The sequence below is a fragment of the Catharus ustulatus genome, chromosome 6 (assembly GCF_009819885.2).
Source record: "Catharus ustulatus isolate bCatUst1 chromosome 6, bCatUst1.pri.v2, whole genome shotgun sequence".
In the NCBI taxonomy this organism is placed as follows: Eukaryota; Metazoa; Chordata; class Aves; order Passeriformes; family Turdidae; genus Catharus; species Catharus ustulatus.
In genome coordinates this window covers 2,004,659-2,022,508 of record NC_046226.1, presented here as the reverse complement: position 1 = coordinate 2,022,508, position 17,850 = coordinate 2,004,659, and the positions used below count along the sequence as shown (strand labels likewise).

Sequence of the window (17,850 nt, the reverse complement as noted above, 5' to 3'; positions counted from 1 at the left end):
CCTGAGGGAGCTGGGAAGGGGCTGGAGAATCCCTGAGGGAGCTGGGAGGGCTCAGCCTGGAGAAAAGGAGGCTCAGGGGGCCCTTGTGGCTCTGCACAAGTCCCTGCCAGGAGGGGACACCGGGGGGATTTGGGATCTGCTCCAGGAACAGGGACAGGAGCAGAGGGAACAGCTCAGGCTGGGCAGGGGAGGCTTAGATTGGATATTGGGGAAATTCCTCCCTGGAAAGGTTTGTCCAGCCCTGGCAGTGCTGGAGTCCCCATCCCTGGAGGGATTTAAAAACCCTGTGGATGTGTCATTTGGGAACTTGGGACAGTTCTCAGGGAACATTTGGGATTTTTCCAACCTCAACAATTCTCAATGACTTTTATTTATCAGGAGGGATGAGGATGCAACTCCAGAGCCGCACAGAAGTGCTGCAGTCCATGGCAGCACACAGCAAAACCTGCTCAAGGCTGTGTCCAAGAGCTGCTCCTGAGGGGATGACCCCAGACAGAACTCCCAGTGTGAAGAACACAAAAAAGACCCAGAACCTTTTTTATTAAACCAGCACCCACTGACTGGGTGAGATTCTCCCACAGGGAACAGCACCAACACCACACACCCAGACATTGTCCCCACTGCCACTTTGCTTCTGGGCAATAAAATACTGAAAACTTCTACCTGAGGTATTCAGAGCTTCCTAGAACAGCAGCAAACAGAGGCCTACGTGCACAGGCTGATGTTGATCCCCCACTGAATTTAAGCTTAATAAAACTTAATTGCATGATTTCTTAAAAGGTCAATACACCTTTGAGACTGGACTGGCAGAGCTGGGTTTACTTCCATACTGGAAATACAGCTGTGTCTGCAGCTTCATGTTTGCAATGTAAGAGCAATCCTAGGAAATCACATCTCAGTTATGTGCTGCTGTGTTTATTCCAAATCCAGCTCCAGCTCCAGCTTGGGCAGTGCCTGCTGAAGGACACGGAAGGTTTTTTCTTTCTCTCTGATCCCAGGAAGGTCACTCAGATATAAATATTCCAGGTTCCTGTAAATATTTAAAAAGAAAATGGGCAACTATTATTGAATTGCTGACAGAGAAATTGGAGAAATTCTCTTGGAAGTTTGTTTCTGAAGTGAGTATTTGGGGTTTTCAGCTGCAGCATCCAACTGCATCCCATTCTCAAACCCCCAGGTCTGTCCAGCCCCTGAAGAGGCTGACAGGGAGATGTGAGGTGGAGGAAGCACTAAAAGCTACAGGACACATTCAGACCCTGCAGAGCTGCAACAGAACCAATGTGATCATCCCTGAAGCCACCCCACAGCCCCCCAGAGCCCCCCAGAGCCCGAGCAGGGGCTGAGGGAGCCCTCAGTGCCTCACTCACGTCAGCTTGTGGAGTGCAAGGATGCCTTTGTCTGTGACATTCCCACAGGAAATGATCTTCAGCTGCTGCAGACTCTTCTGGAGGTTGCTGGTCTCGCTGAGCCTCTGCAGACACTCGTCCTGGATGTACATGCACTTCTCCAGCTTGATATCTGTGACGTGCTCCAGCCCATCTGCAAAGGCAAAAGGGGGATTTCCTTCAGAATCCAGGACCAGCCTGTGCTGGTTGTTAAGTTCTCAATTTAATAACTGCCCCTAAACCACCCAGCATAACACAAAATCAATCTCCAAAGTCCCTTTGTGGTACTTCAGATTTAGGATAACCTTGGGGTTTGAATTGTTTAGGTAAGATTTCCAGAGCTTTGAAATGGGAAAGTAACAAAACCCCTACACAGTTTTGGGTAATAAACAATGACTCTGACATAAGAAAGTGCTAATGCCAGAAATTCAGGGTCCTTTGCTATGAAAAAAATAAAACAGCTTGTTCCCATTTTGGTTTTTGTTATTTAAAGACCACCTGAAACACTTGTTTAATTTGTTATTTTTAAGAGATTTAAGAGAGCCTGCTTTTTATCTGAAGACATCAGAACAAGCAGAATTATGACTTCAGAGACACCAAAATCATCCCTCGGTGCAGAAGAAAAATAATATTTATAGTGCTTTTTGAACTCATCAAAATCTGTGGCACTTCCTTAGTGCTACGGCCACTTCAGGTAAAAGCTGAAGTTCCCAATGTCATTCCACTTCCAGCAAAAGCTAAGGGACTGATAAATATTTGTAAAGGGGGAAAAAAACTGTCTTGCTAAGGAGAAAACATCACCATTATTCACATTTTGATGCGCTTAAAACCCATCAAGAACATTACCCAGATAGTCAAACCCTCGGTACATGATGCAGGAGTCGGTGGCGTCGATGGCTTCGATCTTGTACTTGCCCAGGGGCCCGGTGGGGAGCCCGTTGTAGTCCTGCTGCCACCGGGGCGAGCCCCGGTACCGGACCAGGGCCCCGCAGCGCAGCAGCCACTCCGAGGCCGCCCGGTCGGGACCCACGGCTCGGATCCGCTCGTGATCCACCCTGCAGGACACAGAGCACCGGAGTGTGTGTGAAAAACCAGCATCGGCTGCCTGGGAGATTGTAAAAAGGTTAAAGTAAAAGGTTACGATGGCTGAGTGCTGGGCATTCAACCTTAACTCGGAGAACTCTTCTTCAAATGCATCAAGCTGTTGCACATTCATAGACCTTTCATGCATTAAAGCTGTAAATCGACATTTTAATTTTTTTTTACCCTGTGCCCTCCCTGATAATGGAGATCAATAAATTCTTTCCCTGGAGTTCTGGTGATCATCATCCCAGACAGGATAATCCAATAATATGAAAAAAATCTTTATACCATTGAGTTAGTTACATGAACAAAAAGCTTTTTACATCCCCATGTTGTAGTCCATGAAAAATATATTTACCACACCATTATTTCTAAGTTTTGTTAACAGCAGAACTAAAAGAAACTACATTCATACAGCAATATTATGCATATAGCATTTATTTTAATATTTGCAAGAAGCCAATAATATAATAAGTTCTTTTAACAATAATGCTGCACAGCAAATACCTGGTTATGTGCACAGTCAGAGAAGGAAGGATGGGATTTGCTGGAAATTGTTTAAGGATAATTTTTGGGTTGTGTGGTGCTTAGTCTGGCGTGACGTTTTTTAACTTAAGTGGGAGATGCTTTTTGGTAAAAAAAATACAAATACAACTGGGCTTAACTCTGTTTCCTCCCATGTCTGTAAGGAAAGCAAACTGTGCTGCTGGTTCAGGTGAAGCCCAGGATTTAGGGATGGGCTCCATGTGGGCAGCTCGGGTTGGCACACCCCTTCCTCTGCAAGGTCACAGCTCCAGCAGGGAAACACACACGGAAAGAGCCAACAACCAACACACAGCTGGGGGAAAGCGGGGTGTAATGACACAAAACATCTTCTGCAGCTTGGCTGTTGTGCTTCACAAACCGCGCGGAGAACGCGAGGGATCTGACACTTAGTGACAAAGCAGCGACTCACTCTTACTTGTTGAACACGGCATTGAGCCATCCCCAGAAGGCTCTGCAACTGCCCGGCGGCAGCGGCGGCTTCCTCCAGAGCGTCCCCAGCGCCATCATCACCTCCTTGCAGACGGAGAGGGGAAAAGGGAGCTGTTGTTGTTGTTGTTGTTGTTATTCGGCGCGCCAGCAGCACCAGGGGAGGCGGGGCCGCTGTCAAGGCCTGAGCGGGGCTGGGGCCGCAGGGGGCCGGGGCTGTCACCGCCCCCGGGGCCGAGCGGCCCAACCTTGCCCGGGGGCCGCAGCGGCGCTGCCCGGCCCGGAGCAGGAGGAGGAGGAGAGGAAGAGCAGGAGGAGGAGGCGGAGGAGGAGAGGAAGAACAGCAGGAGCAGCAGGAGGAGGAGAGGAAGGACAGCAGGAGGAGGAGCAGGAGGACGCAGCCCCGTCGCTCCCCCCGCCCCCAAGATGGCGGCGGCGCTGAGGGCCCGCGCGGGCCCGGCCGGGGCTGTGCCGCTGTGGCGGCTCCAGGGCCGGCGGCGCAGGTGAGGCCGGGGGCAGCGGGGGGGGCTCGCCTCACACCGGCTCCTTCCCCTGACCCTGCCTCTTCCCCTGTGCTGTCCCTAATCTTAACCTCATCCCTGTGCCTTATCCTTCCCCCTCTCCCCTGCCCCTCTCTTCTTACCTCTGCTCATCCACTCCCTCATCTCTTTCCCTTCCATGTTTCTCTATCCTTTTCCCCTTCCCCTATTCCTGTTTTGTATATCCTCTATGTTTGCTATATTACCTTTCCCTATCCTCTTTTCCTCTCTCCTGTATCCCCTGTATTCTCTATAGCCATTTCCCCTATATCCTTTATCTGCTATCTCTATCCTTTTCCCCTTGGCATTATTAATCACCCCTATCCCCTTTCCTCTACCCTGTTTTCCTATATCCCCTTTCTTTCTTATATCGCCTTCCTTTATATCCCCTTTAATCCTTATATTCCCCTTTCCCTATCCTTTCCCCCTTGCCCTATTCCTGTCCCCTCTATCCCTCATATCCCCTTTCCCCTGCCCTATTCTTGTCCCCTCTATTCCTCTCATCCCCTATCCCCGCCCTTTTCCCTGCCCTGTTCCCATCCCCTCTATTCCTCACACCCCTGTCCTCCTTTCCCTCCTCCCATATTCCTGTCCCCTCTATTCCTCACATTCTCTATCCCTCCCTTTTTCCTCCTTCCCATTTCATCTCCCCTCTATCCCTCACATCCCCTTTCCCTGCCCTGTTCCCATCCCCTCTATCCCTCTCATCCCTTTCCCGTGCCCTATTCCTGTCCCCTCTATCCCTCTCATCCCCATCCCTGCCCTGTTCCTGTCCCCTCTATCCCTCTCATCCCCATCCCTACCCTTTCCCTGCCTGTTCCTGTCCCTCCCTGGCAGTGCTGATGCCGTGTCCTTGTCCCCGCAGCTCGTTCGACGTGGCCGTGGTGGGCGCGGGGATCGTGGGGCTGGCCACAGCCCGGGAGCTCATCCAGCGCCATCCCTCGCTGGCCTTGGCCGTGCTGGAGAAGGAGCAGGAGCCGGGTACGGGGCGGGACAGCGCGCAGGGAGCAGCAGAGGCTGTGCCCATCAGGATTCCATGGATATCTCTGTGGAGGGATCAGCTTTTGGTAGCTGTGGGAGGGTAGCTGCCCTTATTGTTGGAGTGGGAAGTGTTCCAGGCCAGGTTGGACAGGGCTTGGAGCAGCCTGGGATGGTAAAAGGTGTCCCTGCTCATGGAAGAAGGTGATCTGTAAAGTCCCTTCCATCCCAGACCATCCTGGGATTCTGTGGTGACTCTCCCCTAACAGGGAATTCCTTCCACCCTTCTCCCAAGGATTGGCCGAGTTGTCATCAGTCTGTGCTTCACTGCTGGGACTTCAATTTGGAATTCCGGGTTAAAAAATCCAGAGTGTTGCTGCTGTGCTGGCTACAAGCAGTGTGACTGCAGTGAATGTCAGGAGGGAGGACAAGGAGGGGGAATGGGCAGGATAAGGAGCAGTGCAGGTCCTACATGGAGGTGGTTAATCCCATCAGTGATTAACTCCAAACCTGTGAGCCCAAAATCTTGTCTTAAATAGCTCCATCAGCCAGGCTATACATTGTTCTGGAGATGTTCCATGAGTGATGCAAAATGACTTTTTATCCCCAAGACCCACACAAAGTCCCTAACAGTGTGTGAGTGCCATGCAGGAATGACCTTTGGACATCCACACGTTAAGAGGGAGAAGAACCTGACCAAATTACTTCAGTGAAAATGTTTGTGGTATTTTTCACCTCTAATTTATTTATTTGCAGAGAGGAAATAGCAACCAGTTCACAAATACTCAAAAATCCTCCCTGCTAGCATGTCCAAAGGAATTGTGTTTTTCTCAGATACTATGTTAAGAGATGTGTTTCATTGTAAAAATTTGATTTAAAAAAAATTCATTTTAGCCTCTAAAACATTTTGATTGATTGGCTTGTTCTTGAAGGAGAAACTTGTGGTTTTAGGGTTTTTTCCCCTGTTGATCCAACAAATGCAGGCTGTGATGGATTATCATTAACCAGGGCTGGCTGTGTCAGTGTTTCACTAACCTTTTGGGGCCAGGGGAGGAATTAATTGTGTAGTTCTCTCACTTGATCATCTCTCATAATGCTGATTTAAGGCAGGACCTCAATTTACTCCTTTTTCTGACAGCTGAAGTGATTAAGTGGGAACAAATGTTTTCTAACAATGTATTTTTCTTTCTCTTCAGCCCATCACCAGAGTGGACACAACAGTGGTGTGATCCACAGTGGGATTTACTACACCCCTGGCTCCCTGAAGGCCAAGCTGTGTGTGCAGGGGGCAGCTCTCTGCTACAAATACTGTGACCAGAAGGGAATTCCCTACAAACAGTGTGGGAAGGTACAGGAATTCCTGGGATTCCCTGCTTTACCCCTGGAAACTGGAGCTGTGTAATGTGTGTTACAACACATGGTCATGGAGTTTCTCCACACTCTGCAGGCTGCACATAAATTTATACATAAATGTGTATAATGTACATAATCCCCTCCTGCCCCAAATCATCCCTTCCTGCTGATGAGTCTCAGTTTGAGGGAAGGTTTTTCATGACTTTCCCTGCCCTGCCTTCATGCTCTGAACCATTCTTAATCAATGTGTGTTTGGTGCAAGGTGAGAACCAGGACTGGGCAGAGCATTCCAGGTGTGGTCAGACTCAGTGAAACAGAGTTCTGTATCCATTTCCCAGTTGTTCCTAACTCAGTTCAGGTTCTCCAGCTCTCACTGGGCACTGAGCTGCTGTTTCCACACAGGTCTCTATCCTAACCCCGAGGTTTTGGCCCTGAGGGATAAATTTGGATTCCATGTTTTTTCTCGGGGCTGTTTCTGTGCTCCCTGTGCTGCCACACTGGGCACAGGGTGGCACTGTGGATCTGTGCAGCAGCACACCTGAGGGAACAGCCTGCTGCCAGCTCAGAGCACCTGTCCTGAATGTGTCAGTGCAGCCTGGCTGGTGCTGAATTTCTGTATTTTGTACCAACAGCAGGGTGGCAGCAGGAGCAGGGCAGTGCCTGTCCCCTGTGCTGGCACTGCTGGGGCCCCACCTCCAGTGCTTGGGGCAGCTCTGGGCTCCTCACAGCAAAGCCCATGGAGAGGCTGGAGTGTGTCCCCAGAAGGGAATGGGGCTGGGAAAGGGCTGGAGAATCCCTGAGGGAGCTGGGAAGGGGCTGGAGAATCCCTGAGGGAGATGGGAAGGGGCTGGAGAATCCCTGAGGGAGATGGGAAAGGGCTGGAGAATCCCTGAGGGAGATGGGAAAGGGCTGGAGAATCCCTGAGGGAGATGGGAAAGGGCTGGAGAATCCCTGAGGGAGCTGGGAAGGGGCTGGAGAATCCCTGAGGGAGATGGGAAGGGGCTGGAGAATCCCTGAGGGAGCTGGGAAGGGGCTGGAGAATCCCTGAGGGAGCTGGGAGGGCTCAGCCTGGAGAAAAGGAGGCTCAGGGGGCCCTTGTGGCTCTGCACAAGTCCCTGCCAGGAGGGGACATGGAGGGATTTGGGATCTGCTCCAGGAACAGGGACAGGAGCAGAGGGATGGCCTCAAGTTGCACCACAAAGCTTTAGGTTTGATATTGGGGAAAATTCCTTCCTGGAAAGGTTTGTCCAGCCCCAGGGCAGTGCTGGAGTCCCCATCCCTGGAGGGATTTAAGCACCCTGAGGATGTGACTCCTGGGGACACAGGGCAGTGGTGGCCTTGCCAGTGCTGAGGGATCAGTTGGACTCTTAGAGAGCTTTTTCCAGCCTCAACAATTCCATGCCACATCCCTGGCAGTGTTCATTCCAGGGAAGATAATGGTGGAATTTCACAAGCTTTCCCTAAAGCAGTCCCAGGCTTGGAGAAGTTCACACTGTGAGGTGCCAGAGCTGAGCTGGTGCTGGAAGGATCCTGTGTCTGAATGAAGTGAAACTGGTACAGTTCCACTGAGATCATGTCAGAGCATGTCCTTACTCTTATCAGGGCTCTTTGAGGTTTGTACATCTTGGGTTGAGTTCAGTTTTACTTTTGAAAGCACCCCAGTGGTTCTTTAAATTCATATTCTCTTCTTTCACATGCAGACTTGTAGTCCCAGGGTGCTTCTGGCAAGTGCTGTCAGTTGATAGTGACTCAAATGGCAGTTTAGCATTTATTTTTTAATTCTCTATGATATATCAGTGATTCCTCAGCAGCAGAATTTTGTGCAGTTAATGGCACCAAACATTTTTCACCCCCTGGATTCATTGTTCACTCATTCACTACTTCTTGAACTTGATGCCAAACCTGCCCTGGCTCTGTTTTGCTCACTGCTGTTCCTTTTTTCCTTTCCCAAAGCTGATTGTGGCTGTGGAACACGATGAGATTCCAAGGCTCAAAGCTCTGTATGAGAGAGGGCTGCAGAACAATGTCCCAGGGCTGAAACTCATTGGAGCCAAGGAAATCCAGGAGAAGGAGCCCTTCTGCAGGGTAAGGCTTGCCATACTTCTGGTTAGGTGAAAACATCTTTTAATTCAACACAAATATTTTTCTGGCCTTGAGGTTCAAGTTCAGAAGAGCCTGAAAATTCTTTCCCATCCATGAAAGTGGATTTGGATCCAGCCAGTTTCAGTGCAGTTGGTGTGGTTGTTCTGTAGCACTTCTCTGGCTGTTTATTTTCCCAGCCGGAGGAATGTGTGGAGTTTGTAGAACACAGATTTGTTATTGATTAGTCTGTCTGTGTGTGAAAGGAAAACCTGGATATTCCCTGTGCTGTTTCACCTGGCAGCTTGCTCTGATGGAGCTGTGTGACTTAGGAGTGGTTGTAGGTACAGACAGGCATCTTCTGCAAGAGAATCTTTTTAAATCTTTTAATTTTCCCTGTCAGCATTTTGGATCTGCTCCCTTAAGCATCCTTTGAGTTCCAGATCCAGCTGAGCACATGGGGAGACAGCAAGCACTCCCTTCTCATGGCAGTGCAGATATTCCAGATGGAATATTCCAACTTTCACTCTTCCTCTTTAAAACCCTCCCAGGGACTGATGGCCCTCGATTCTCCCTACACTGGCATTGTGGATTACAAACAAGTGGCCCAGTCCTATGCCAGAGACTTCCAGGAAGCAGGTGGGACAATCTTGACTGATTTTGAAGTCACAAACATGGAGATGGCCAAGGAAAGTTCTCCAGGAAGTGAAGATGGTGAGGCTGGGTTGTTTTGCTCTCCATTTACTACAAAGATTTTGTTCAAAACATAATTGTTTTAACTGAAATGACACTTTTGCATTTTTCTGTCTCCTAAGGATGAGAGAAAATGCAAAATGATCTTAGTGAGAGTATTCAGCAAACTCAGTTGGGGTTTTTTTTTTGCAGCCAGGTCACCCCTCAGCTGAAACATTTAACAATGATAGAAGAAAGTGAGAATAAAATGGAGAAATAAAGTTGTTCTCTCCTCTGAAAATCAGATTTATCTGAATCATACATGTCTGTTCTTGTGATAGTGATTTTGCTTCTCCTGAAGGCAGATGGGATCTGTGCTGGCACACAGGGGGAAGAATAAAAACCCCATTAATTAATAAATACAGTCATGTCCAGCACCATTAATTATGACAACAGCAGCTGTTCCATAGCTTGGAAAATCTTCCAGAGGAAAATTCCTTCCTGGTGACAAGCTGCTTGTTCTGTCAGTTCTCTGTTACTTGTTCTATTAATTCCTGCTCTTGTCTAATTCCATTTCAGGACTGAAATACCCAGTCATTGTCAGGAACAAAAAGGTAAGAGTGAAAAAGAAATTTTAATTCCTTCCAGGAAGCTGTTTCTAATTTTAAGATTTTTTTTTCCTGGTGGATTAATCATCTCCAAAAAAAAAAAAAAGTTAAAAAGTTGCTGTTCAGCAACATGATCAGTTTGAGGACACAACTGCAATCAGTTCTCAACAATGAGGATGTTCAGCTGAATAAATAATAATAATGATAATGATGATGATGTAAAATAATAAACTGTAACTTTCTGCTGCCTAATGTTTAACATCCCTTATCTGCTTTATTTGCACAACCTGATGCTTGTGTTCCCCAGAACTCCTTTATGACTTGTTCATTTGGTGACAAAAACCAGTTTTCATGTTTGCTTTTGGGCTCTGGCATCCATAAAATGATAAGGAGGCTTTTAGCATCATTTTATTGTCATTTAATCATCACAACTGCTTCAGTAAAATGCTGTTCCTGCAAGTCAGGAGCTGTGCTTGTCACCCCTTCACCTTCAGGAGGGAATATCTGCATCCAAACCAACCTCACAGCCCCTCTGGAAGTTTTTCAATTTAGTTCTGCTGGTTTTTTCTCCTATTTTTTGCTCTTTCATTAAAAAAGTCTCTTCCAAAATCTGTTAAGATTTTTCTACCAAACACTGGTATTTTTTTCATGCAAACATTTTTCAGTTGAAGAAAAAAAAAAAACCCATAGTATTTAAAAACAGAGACTGTGAGCTAAATAAAGAGATAATAGTTTTTTATTTATTTATTTGTTTAGATGGTGAGGTGTTTAATATTTAGCAGCTCTCCCTACCTGTGTGCTGTCAGTTTGTGTAGCTGCTCCCACTCAGAGTCAGGATTAAAAACACAAATTTCTCGTGTTTGGGCTTGGTTGTTTATTAAATATTATTTAAAGTACAGAGAGTTCTGCAGCACTTCCAGCTACCAGCTAAAAGTGAGCAGAATGGAGATAGATCCAGCTGGTTACAAGGTTTTTTAAAGCTCAACAGTCCAATAGAGAATTAACACCTCTATTATTGATACTTTTACCCAATAACCAAACTCCTGTCACCCTCAGGGCAGCACTGACTGTCCAACCAAAAATTACTGCCTGAAACCATGAAGAGGAAGGAAGAAGACAGAAAAAGACACCACCCAAAATCTTCCATCTTATCCCATACCTATATTCTAAAACCTTCCAATCCAAGCCCTTCCCCATGTAAATCACACACTTCTGTTTAATTACACCCCCAAGATTTTAACTCCATCACCCAAATTTGTTCTCCAGGGGGTCAGAGCCAGAAACACTTCAGGCTTGGCTTTTTCCTGGGTGTGTTTTTTAGCAGCTCCATTGAATTTCCCTGTGGTTTTTTTGTCCCCCCAGGGTGAGGAGATCTCCTGTGGGCACATCCTGACCTGTGCAGGGCTTCACTCCGACCGCCTGTCCAGGATCAGCGGCTGCAGCCCCGAGCCGCGCGTCGTCCCCTTCCGCGGCGATTACCTGCTGCTGAAACCAGAAAAGTCTTACTTGGTGAAAGGAAATATTTATCCAGTATGTACCCCCCTGCTTTGTCTGTCACAGTGTGCCCTAAGAGCTGCTAAAAATGCAGGGGAAAAAAAAAAAAAAAAGGAGAAATTCCGTGGTTGTTTCTGTCTGATTGAGATTTGTGACAGGACAGCTTGGATTTTGTGAATTGTGAATTTTTCAGGAAAACATGGAAGTACCACGTGGGAAGCTATTGCCAGTTGGTTTATTTTGTTTGTGGTTTTAGTTTTGGGATTTTTTTTTCATAATAAGAAAAAGACAACATTGCCACATGTCCAGAAAACTCTAAATTATTTTTGTATGCCCTAAAATAAATCTGTCGGCAGGATTCAGAAGTCAGGGAGAGATGACAGTAAATTAATATTTATTATTGAAATAATTATAACAGTCCTGTTTAATCTCTTTATTAATAATCTGGACAAAGGAAATTCACAGATGACACTGAAGGTCTTTTCCAACCTAAATTATTCTGGGATTCTGTGGTGAATTCCTTGACCTTGGGTTTCATCTTAACACTCAGATTTTGGTATTTCCCTCTCAACCTGATTTTCGAATTTGTTGAGTTTTTCATTAAAAATAGATGTAGGACAAAAAGGGACAACCTTTCTCCCACCTAATACAGACAAATGTTGGGATGAAGAGAAGCAATCCCAGACAGAAAATGCAGTTACAGAACAAGTGGAGAGAATTCCTGGGCCAGCATTTTAGCTAATTCTGTGCATTTAAATACTGATTTCCTGGATATGAGGTTAACTTTGCCTGCTAATCTCTGGATCTTTGGGAAAATTGGAATGCTGGGCATGGCTGTTTGTCTGATCTCACCTGGGAATGGTTCAGGATCCTGTCTTGGGATGGGAGGGAGGAAGTGGAACAAAAAGAGAACATTCAGATATTTATTAGTAGTATTAACCAGGCCTGTTAAGTTCAGGCTGTTTTGTACATACCAGTGAGAGTTTCATAATGTTTTGTATTCTATTTTATTGCAGTATAATTGCTGCAGTCAGGGTGTTGTTGGTTTATATCCTGACAAAATGTGGACTTTTTTCCCCCCTGTTATTTGTTTTCCTTTTCCCTAAAATTCAGAAAATTCAGCTTTACTGGCTCTGCTCTGTTCTCCAGTGTTTTAATTAATGACATGCCACAACTGCACAATGAACAAGCAGCAAAACCAGCTCAGAGCCAATTCTGAGCTTCTGTGACTCAGGGTTTTGTTGCTGTGGTTGGAAATAAAATGGCAAATTTGCTGTTTGTAACAGCCCTGCTCCCTCCTGTGTCCCATTCCAGGTTCCCAACCCTCGATTCCCATTCCTGGGATTCCATTTCACACCCAGGATGGATGGCAGTGTCTGGCTGGGCCCTAATGCAGTGCTGGCCTTTAAGAGAGAGGGCTACAAACTCCTGGACTTCAGCCCTGGAGACTTTTTAGATGCTGTAACCTACAGGTAATGCCTTGTCTTGTTGAAATGTGAGCCCTGGAAGCCACTTCCCAGCCCAAATCCTGCTGTTCCCATAGTTTTGGTGTGTTTAAACACAGTTGTGCTGATTAGGGTGGACTTCACCAAGACTTTTGACTTCACTTGGTCTCACATTTGAATTTTCTACATGTCTGAGCCAGTCTGGGAATGTGGCTGCTCATTGGAAGGTGCTGGTGGAGCTGTTCCAGGGCTGGGTTTGGTCCAGTGCCCTGTGATAACTTCATCAACTTGGCCAGCATCATTAATTACCTGCAGAGTGCTGGGAGGAGGGAAAGGCTGGGAGAGCTGGGGGTGCTCAGCTGGAGAGGAGAAGCTCCAGGGAGAGCACAGAGCCTGAAGGGGATCCAGGAGAGCTGGGGAGGGACTGGGGACAAGGATGGAGGGACAGGACATAGGGAATGGCTTCACTCCCACATGGCAGGGATGGATGGATGGGATATTGGGGAGGAATTTCTGGCTGGGAGGGACTGGACCAGAATTCCCAGAGCAGCTGTGGCTGCCCCTGGATCCCTGGCAGTGTCCAAGGCCAGGCTGGATGGGGCTTGGAGCAGCCTGGGATAGTGGAAAGTGCCCAGGTTGCTCCAAACCCCATCCAACACGGCCTGGAACACTTCCAGGACTGAAATTCAGAGTTAATTCATTGCCACAGCCCTGTGAGCAAGTTTTGTTGAGGCAGAGAAGAGCAACCATGTATTTCTCAAACAGAAAGCACTGTGTGATTCCTGATTTTGGGAATGGGAACTTGTGCCCTGCAGTTGCATTTGCTGCATTTGGACACAGATTTTCCCTTGTTTGTGTCCTTGCAGTGGGCTGTGGAAGCTGGTGCTGAGGAATGTGTCCTATGGCATGGGGGAGCTGTACAGAGCCTTCTCCCTCAGTGCCCAGGTGAGGCAGCTGCAGAAGTTCATCCCTGAGGTCACCACCAACGATGTTCTCAGGTAAAAGAAACTTCTCCTGCTTGGGAAATCTCATATTTGAACAGCAGAAAATGTGGCAGGGGTTTAGTTCACTCAAATATGAACCAAAGCTTGGAGCTGCCTCCAGCTTGAGGCTCCCAGCACAGGGAGGAGCTGGAGCTGGTGGAGCCAGTCCAGAGGAGGCACCAGGATGGTCACAGGGATGGAGCAGGCTGAGAATTTTGGGGATTGTTCAGCCTAGAGAAGAGAAGCTTTGGGGTGACCTCACTGTGGCCTTGCAGTACCTGAAGAGAACCCACAGAAAGATGGAGAGGGACAATTTACAGTGGCAGCACCAGGGGAATGGCCTCACCCTGACAGGGCAGGGCTGGATGGGATACTGGGAAGGAATTGCTGGCTGGGAGGGTGGGGATGCCCTGGCAGGGTCATGGAGCACCCTGGGATAGTGGAGGGTGGCCCTGCCCATGGAGTGGGATGGGCTTTAAAGTCAGAGGTTGGATTTGATGGAATTCTTTTCCAATACCAATGATCCCATGACTGCCAGATACCCCCACCTGTGCCTCCTGAATGTTAAACCTTCCCCAAAAGTCTTTGTCTCCTCTCTGCCCTCCTCACTGTGTCCCTGGACACCTTCTCACAGGATGAATTCCTCACTCAACATTTTCCTCGTGCTGAGCTCCTCCTTCTTTTACAGGGGCCCCTCTGGTGTGAGAGCCCAGGCTCTGGACAGAGAGGGGAACTTGGTGGATGACTTTGTGTTCGATGGAGGCACAGGGGCCGTGGGCAGCAGGATCCTGCACGTCAGGAACGCTCCTTCTCCCGCCGCCACCTCCTCCCTGGCCATCGCCCGCGCCATCGCCGACGAGGCCCAGCGGCGCTTCCAGCTCTGAATCCTGCCAGCAGCTCAGCTGCTGCCCCTCCTGGAGGACACAGAGCCACCAGGCAGCACGGCTGGGCTGTGCCCAAGCTGCCTTGGCAGAGCTCACTGCTCACAGCTCCTCGAGCTGTGGGTGCGCACAAATCCTCGAGCGTCGCGTCGCGGTGGTGCCACCTGAGCAGGAGCAGCCTGGGAGGGTCTCCAGCCACAGGCAGAGCCTCTGGTGGGTTATCCACGTGGATTCCACATGTCTGTGCTCTCAGGGTTGCCTCCCCACGTGGATTCCCCATGTCTGTGCCTCCTCAGAGGGGTCTGAAAAGCCAAGGGTGGCTCTGTGTGTGCTCCGACTCCACTGAAACCAGGCTGCAGTGCTCTGGATTACATGGAAGTAATGGAATAGAAGGATAAGCCCTGCTTAAGGGCCCTGCTGATATGGAATTAAAGGCTTTATCAGAGACTCAGAACAATATTCAGGGCCTTCAATGTGAATGTAGAGTGTTTCACAGAAAAATAAGCTTAAAGAGGATTACCAAACCCAAGTCAATTTAGATCTGCAGTCCAGATACTCTGTCTGATCACTGTCTGGATTTTTTATGGAGCAGAAATGAAAATATGGATACAAACAATCACTTTTCATTTAATTTACAGCTGGGAAATCATCACTGATCAGAAACTTCAGCAGTGGCTTTGGGTTTCTTCCAACCTTTAAATGCTGGTAATGCAAAAGGAGCTGATCTTTGTCCAGCCACTTGAGCAATCCAGGGAAAATGGTCTTTGGAACAGGAAATGTGAAGGGAGGGAAGCTCCAGAAACCTGCCTTGAGTCATGTTTGGTATTGCTTCCCTTGGAGGCTGAGCAGGGATGAGTCAGGAAGGTTTCCCATTTCCCCTGAGCACAGGGGGAGCTCAGCCAGGGCTGCTGGCTCCTCTGAGCTCCACTGGTACCAAATTTTTATTTTACACCTGCAGGAGTCTGTGTGGACAGAGGTGTGAGGTAAACTCAGTGCTGAGCTGAGGATCTGGGAGTGTCCTGCAGAATTGCTGCAAAGCAGAATTTTGTGGCCTCAGGGCCAAAGTATTGAGGATTTAATAGCAGAGGCTCACAGGGTGTTGGGTAACACAGATAATTGTGGGGAGTTTGTACCAGAGAATTGGACATTAATTTTCCCTTTAGAAGTTTTTTTCTGAGCTCCTCTGATGGGAGTGGGTTAGCTCTGAGGCTGATTTTACTGCACAGATTGGAAACATTTTTTTTGAGGGGAAAAAAGGGCTTAACCTGCCATTTCCAAAAATTTTTATTTTTCCTTTATTGTTTTTTCTCCTGCTAAAATCTGCTTTACCAGCAAATTGACTGCTGGAAATTCAAATAACCACCCTCTCAGAGCAAAGCTTTGGTCACTTCAGGCAGAGATTCAGCTCTTCCAAGTCTTGCAGTGCCACAGGGCTGTGTAAAACTTCCCACAGTGGAACAATCCTGTCTTCCCTCCCTGCCAGAAGTGTTGCCTATCAACAGTAAATCCTACAAAAGGATTGCAAAAGCCACTTCCTCCCACACGGGGTGTGGCCCTGACATGTATTAACAGAATAAAGAACATTAAAATGCAGACAGAGACCAGGGGCAGCCCTAAGTCAGCATTTCCCTGTGCTCCCTGCTGTGCTTTTTCCTCTCAGGTGATGATTGTTTGGGGGTAAAGTTTATTTGAAACTGAAATGATGAACCTTGATGTAGCATTCTGTGAAGCAGAAAGCTTTTCAGAGATAAGAGTTTTGCACTTTTGTTATAAAAATCAGTTCAGAGATTATGATATCAGGGTTTCAGGCATCAATCTTGCTGCTCACAAAGTGTGAAAATGTATTAATTTATTTTCCAAAATGAGCCTCACTTTGATGATTTCATAAATGTGCCTTTTATGATTAAAATAGTGTGGTGGGGTTTTTTAAATGCTGTGAAGTCTGTGTGTTTCTCCTGACTCAGAGACAAGTTGCACTGGAATTTGCCAATTCTCAGCTGAATTAAGCAGGATCTCACTGTGTGTAACAGGAATTACTTTGGAGGGGGGGGGACACATGACCAAACTTGCCTTCCTAAATTATCTTATCTGTGCTTCTCACACCTCACAGCTTCTCCTCACTCCCCAGGGCTGCTCTGGGCCTGCTGGGACAGGTGGGATGAGAATTCCTGAAACTCTGAATAAATGGACCAACACAGTTTGTTCCCCAAAAGTGTTACAGAATCACAGAGCCCCAGACTGCTTTGGGTTGGAAAGGACCCTAAATCCCATTATTACTTTTTCTTTTTGCTCACAGTTTGGGTTTGAGGAACAAATGTCTTCCCAAAGAAATAAATATTTTGTGGAAATCAATAAAGAAGGAGCAGTTTCTGCCTCTGGAAGCATCAGGCTCCTTAAGGAAATCTTTTCCTAAGGAGGATCACAATTTTACTGGCAGGAAGGCACATTTTGGTTTAATTTATCCATTCCTCTGTGGATAAGTTTTTAAATGGAGAGAGGAGGGAATATAAGCTGTGAGATTTGAATATTATGGTGTCAGGAGGGAAAATTTGGCTGGATTTGGGTGCTCAGGGAATGGTGACAGTGGTGCTCTCTGGAGGAGGGAGGGAAACTCCTGCCAGGTATGGAGAGAAACTGCTGCAGGCAGGAAAACATCCTCCAGAGAGGGAGGAAAACTGCCTCCAGGGTGGGAGAACAAACCCCAGCTGGGGAGGAAAACAGGCTCCAGGCTGAGATAAAAATGACCTCAAGGCAGGGAGAACAGTCTGCAGGTGGGAAAGCAGGATCCAAGCAGGGAGAGAAACTCCTTCCAGGTAAGAAAATAGTCTCTGAATAGCGAGGAAAATGCCTCCAAATAGGGAGCAGAATTCAGGTAAGGATGGGAACAGGCTCCAGGTGGGGAGGGAAATCTCTTCCAGGCAGGGAAATATCCTCTAGGCAGGGAAATATCCTCCAGGCAGGGAAATGTCCTCCAGGTAGGGAAATATCTTCTATTTAGGGAAATACTCCCTGGGCAGGGGGAGGTATATACCCTCTAAGTAGGGAAATCTCCTTCAGGTTGAGAAACATCCTCTGGGGAGGGAAATACCTTTCTAGGCAGGGAAATACCCTTCAGGTAGGGAAATATCCTCAAAGCAGGGAAACATTCCCTGGGGAGGAAAATACCTTCTAGGCAGGGAAATATCCCCTGGGCAGGGAAACGTCCTCCAGGGAGGGAAACATCTGCTAGGTAAGGAAACATCCCCCAGGGAGGAAAATACCTTCTAGGTAGGGAAATCTCCTCCAGGGCAGGGAAATCTAATCTCCTCCAGGTAAGGAAACATCCCCCGAGGAGGAAAATATCCTCTAGGTAGGGAAATAGCCCCTGGCCAGGGAAAT

The 17,850-nt window shown here is 47.7% G+C and overlaps 2 protein-coding genes across 2 annotated transcripts; one reads left to right on the top strand and one right to left on the bottom strand.

Moving 5' to 3' along the window:
* Nucleotides 1-523: 523 nt before the first annotated feature.
* DMAC2L (distal membrane arm assembly component 2 like) lies at nucleotides 524-3,698 on the bottom strand. The gene is made up of 4 exons (XM_033063325.2): nucleotides 3,430-3,698; nucleotides 2,232-2,440; nucleotides 1,368-1,539; nucleotides 524-1,030 (listed from the first exon to the last, which is right to left on the bottom strand). The coding sequence occupies exons 1-4, from the start codon at nucleotides 3,519-3,521 to the stop codon at nucleotides 916-918; spliced, it is 588 nt and encodes a 195-aa protein (XP_032919216.1). The 5' UTR covers nucleotides 3,522-3,698; the 3' UTR covers nucleotides 524-915.
* Nucleotides 3,699-3,866: 168 nt separating this feature from the next.
* L2HGDH (L-2-hydroxyglutarate dehydrogenase) lies at nucleotides 3,867-16,399 on the top strand. The gene is made up of 10 exons (XM_033063324.1): nucleotides 3,867-3,943; nucleotides 4,845-4,960; nucleotides 6,154-6,305; nucleotides 8,264-8,395; nucleotides 8,941-9,103; nucleotides 9,641-9,675; nucleotides 11,032-11,199; nucleotides 12,478-12,635; nucleotides 13,475-13,606; nucleotides 14,280-16,399. The coding sequence occupies exons 1-10, from the start codon at nucleotides 3,867-3,869 to the stop codon at nucleotides 14,473-14,475; spliced, it is 1,329 nt and encodes a 442-aa protein (XP_032919215.1). The 3' UTR covers nucleotides 14,476-16,399.
* The last annotated feature ends 1,451 nt before the right edge of the window (nucleotides 16,400-17,850 follow it).

Bases quoted from the DNA above. Each gene is read 5' to 3' on its own strand.
- DMAC2L (XM_033063325.2), bottom strand. From the start codon at position 3,521: ATGATGGCGCTGGGGACGCTCTGGAGGAAGCCGCCGCTGCCGCCGGGC. The intron at 2,441-3,429 runs GTAAGAGTGAGT...TGTGTCCTGCAG, and splicing joins CTCAATGCCGTGTTCAACAA to GGTGGATCACGAGCGGATCC. The intron at 1,540-2,231 runs GTAATGTTCTTG...TTGCCTTTGCAG, and splicing joins CCGAGGGTTTGACTATCTGG to ATGGGCTGGAGCACGTCACA.
- L2HGDH (XM_033063324.1), top strand. From the start codon at position 3,867: ATGGCGGCGGCGCTGAGGGCCCGCGCGGGCCCGGCCGGGGCTGTGCCG. The intron at 4,961-6,153 runs GTACGGGGCGGG...CTTTCTCTTCAG, and splicing joins GGAGAAGGAGCAGGAGCCGG to CCCATCACCAGAGTGGACAC. The intron at 9,104-9,640 runs GTGAGGCTGGGT...ATTCCATTTCAG, and splicing joins TTCTCCAGGAAGTGAAGATG to GACTGAAATACCCAGTCATT.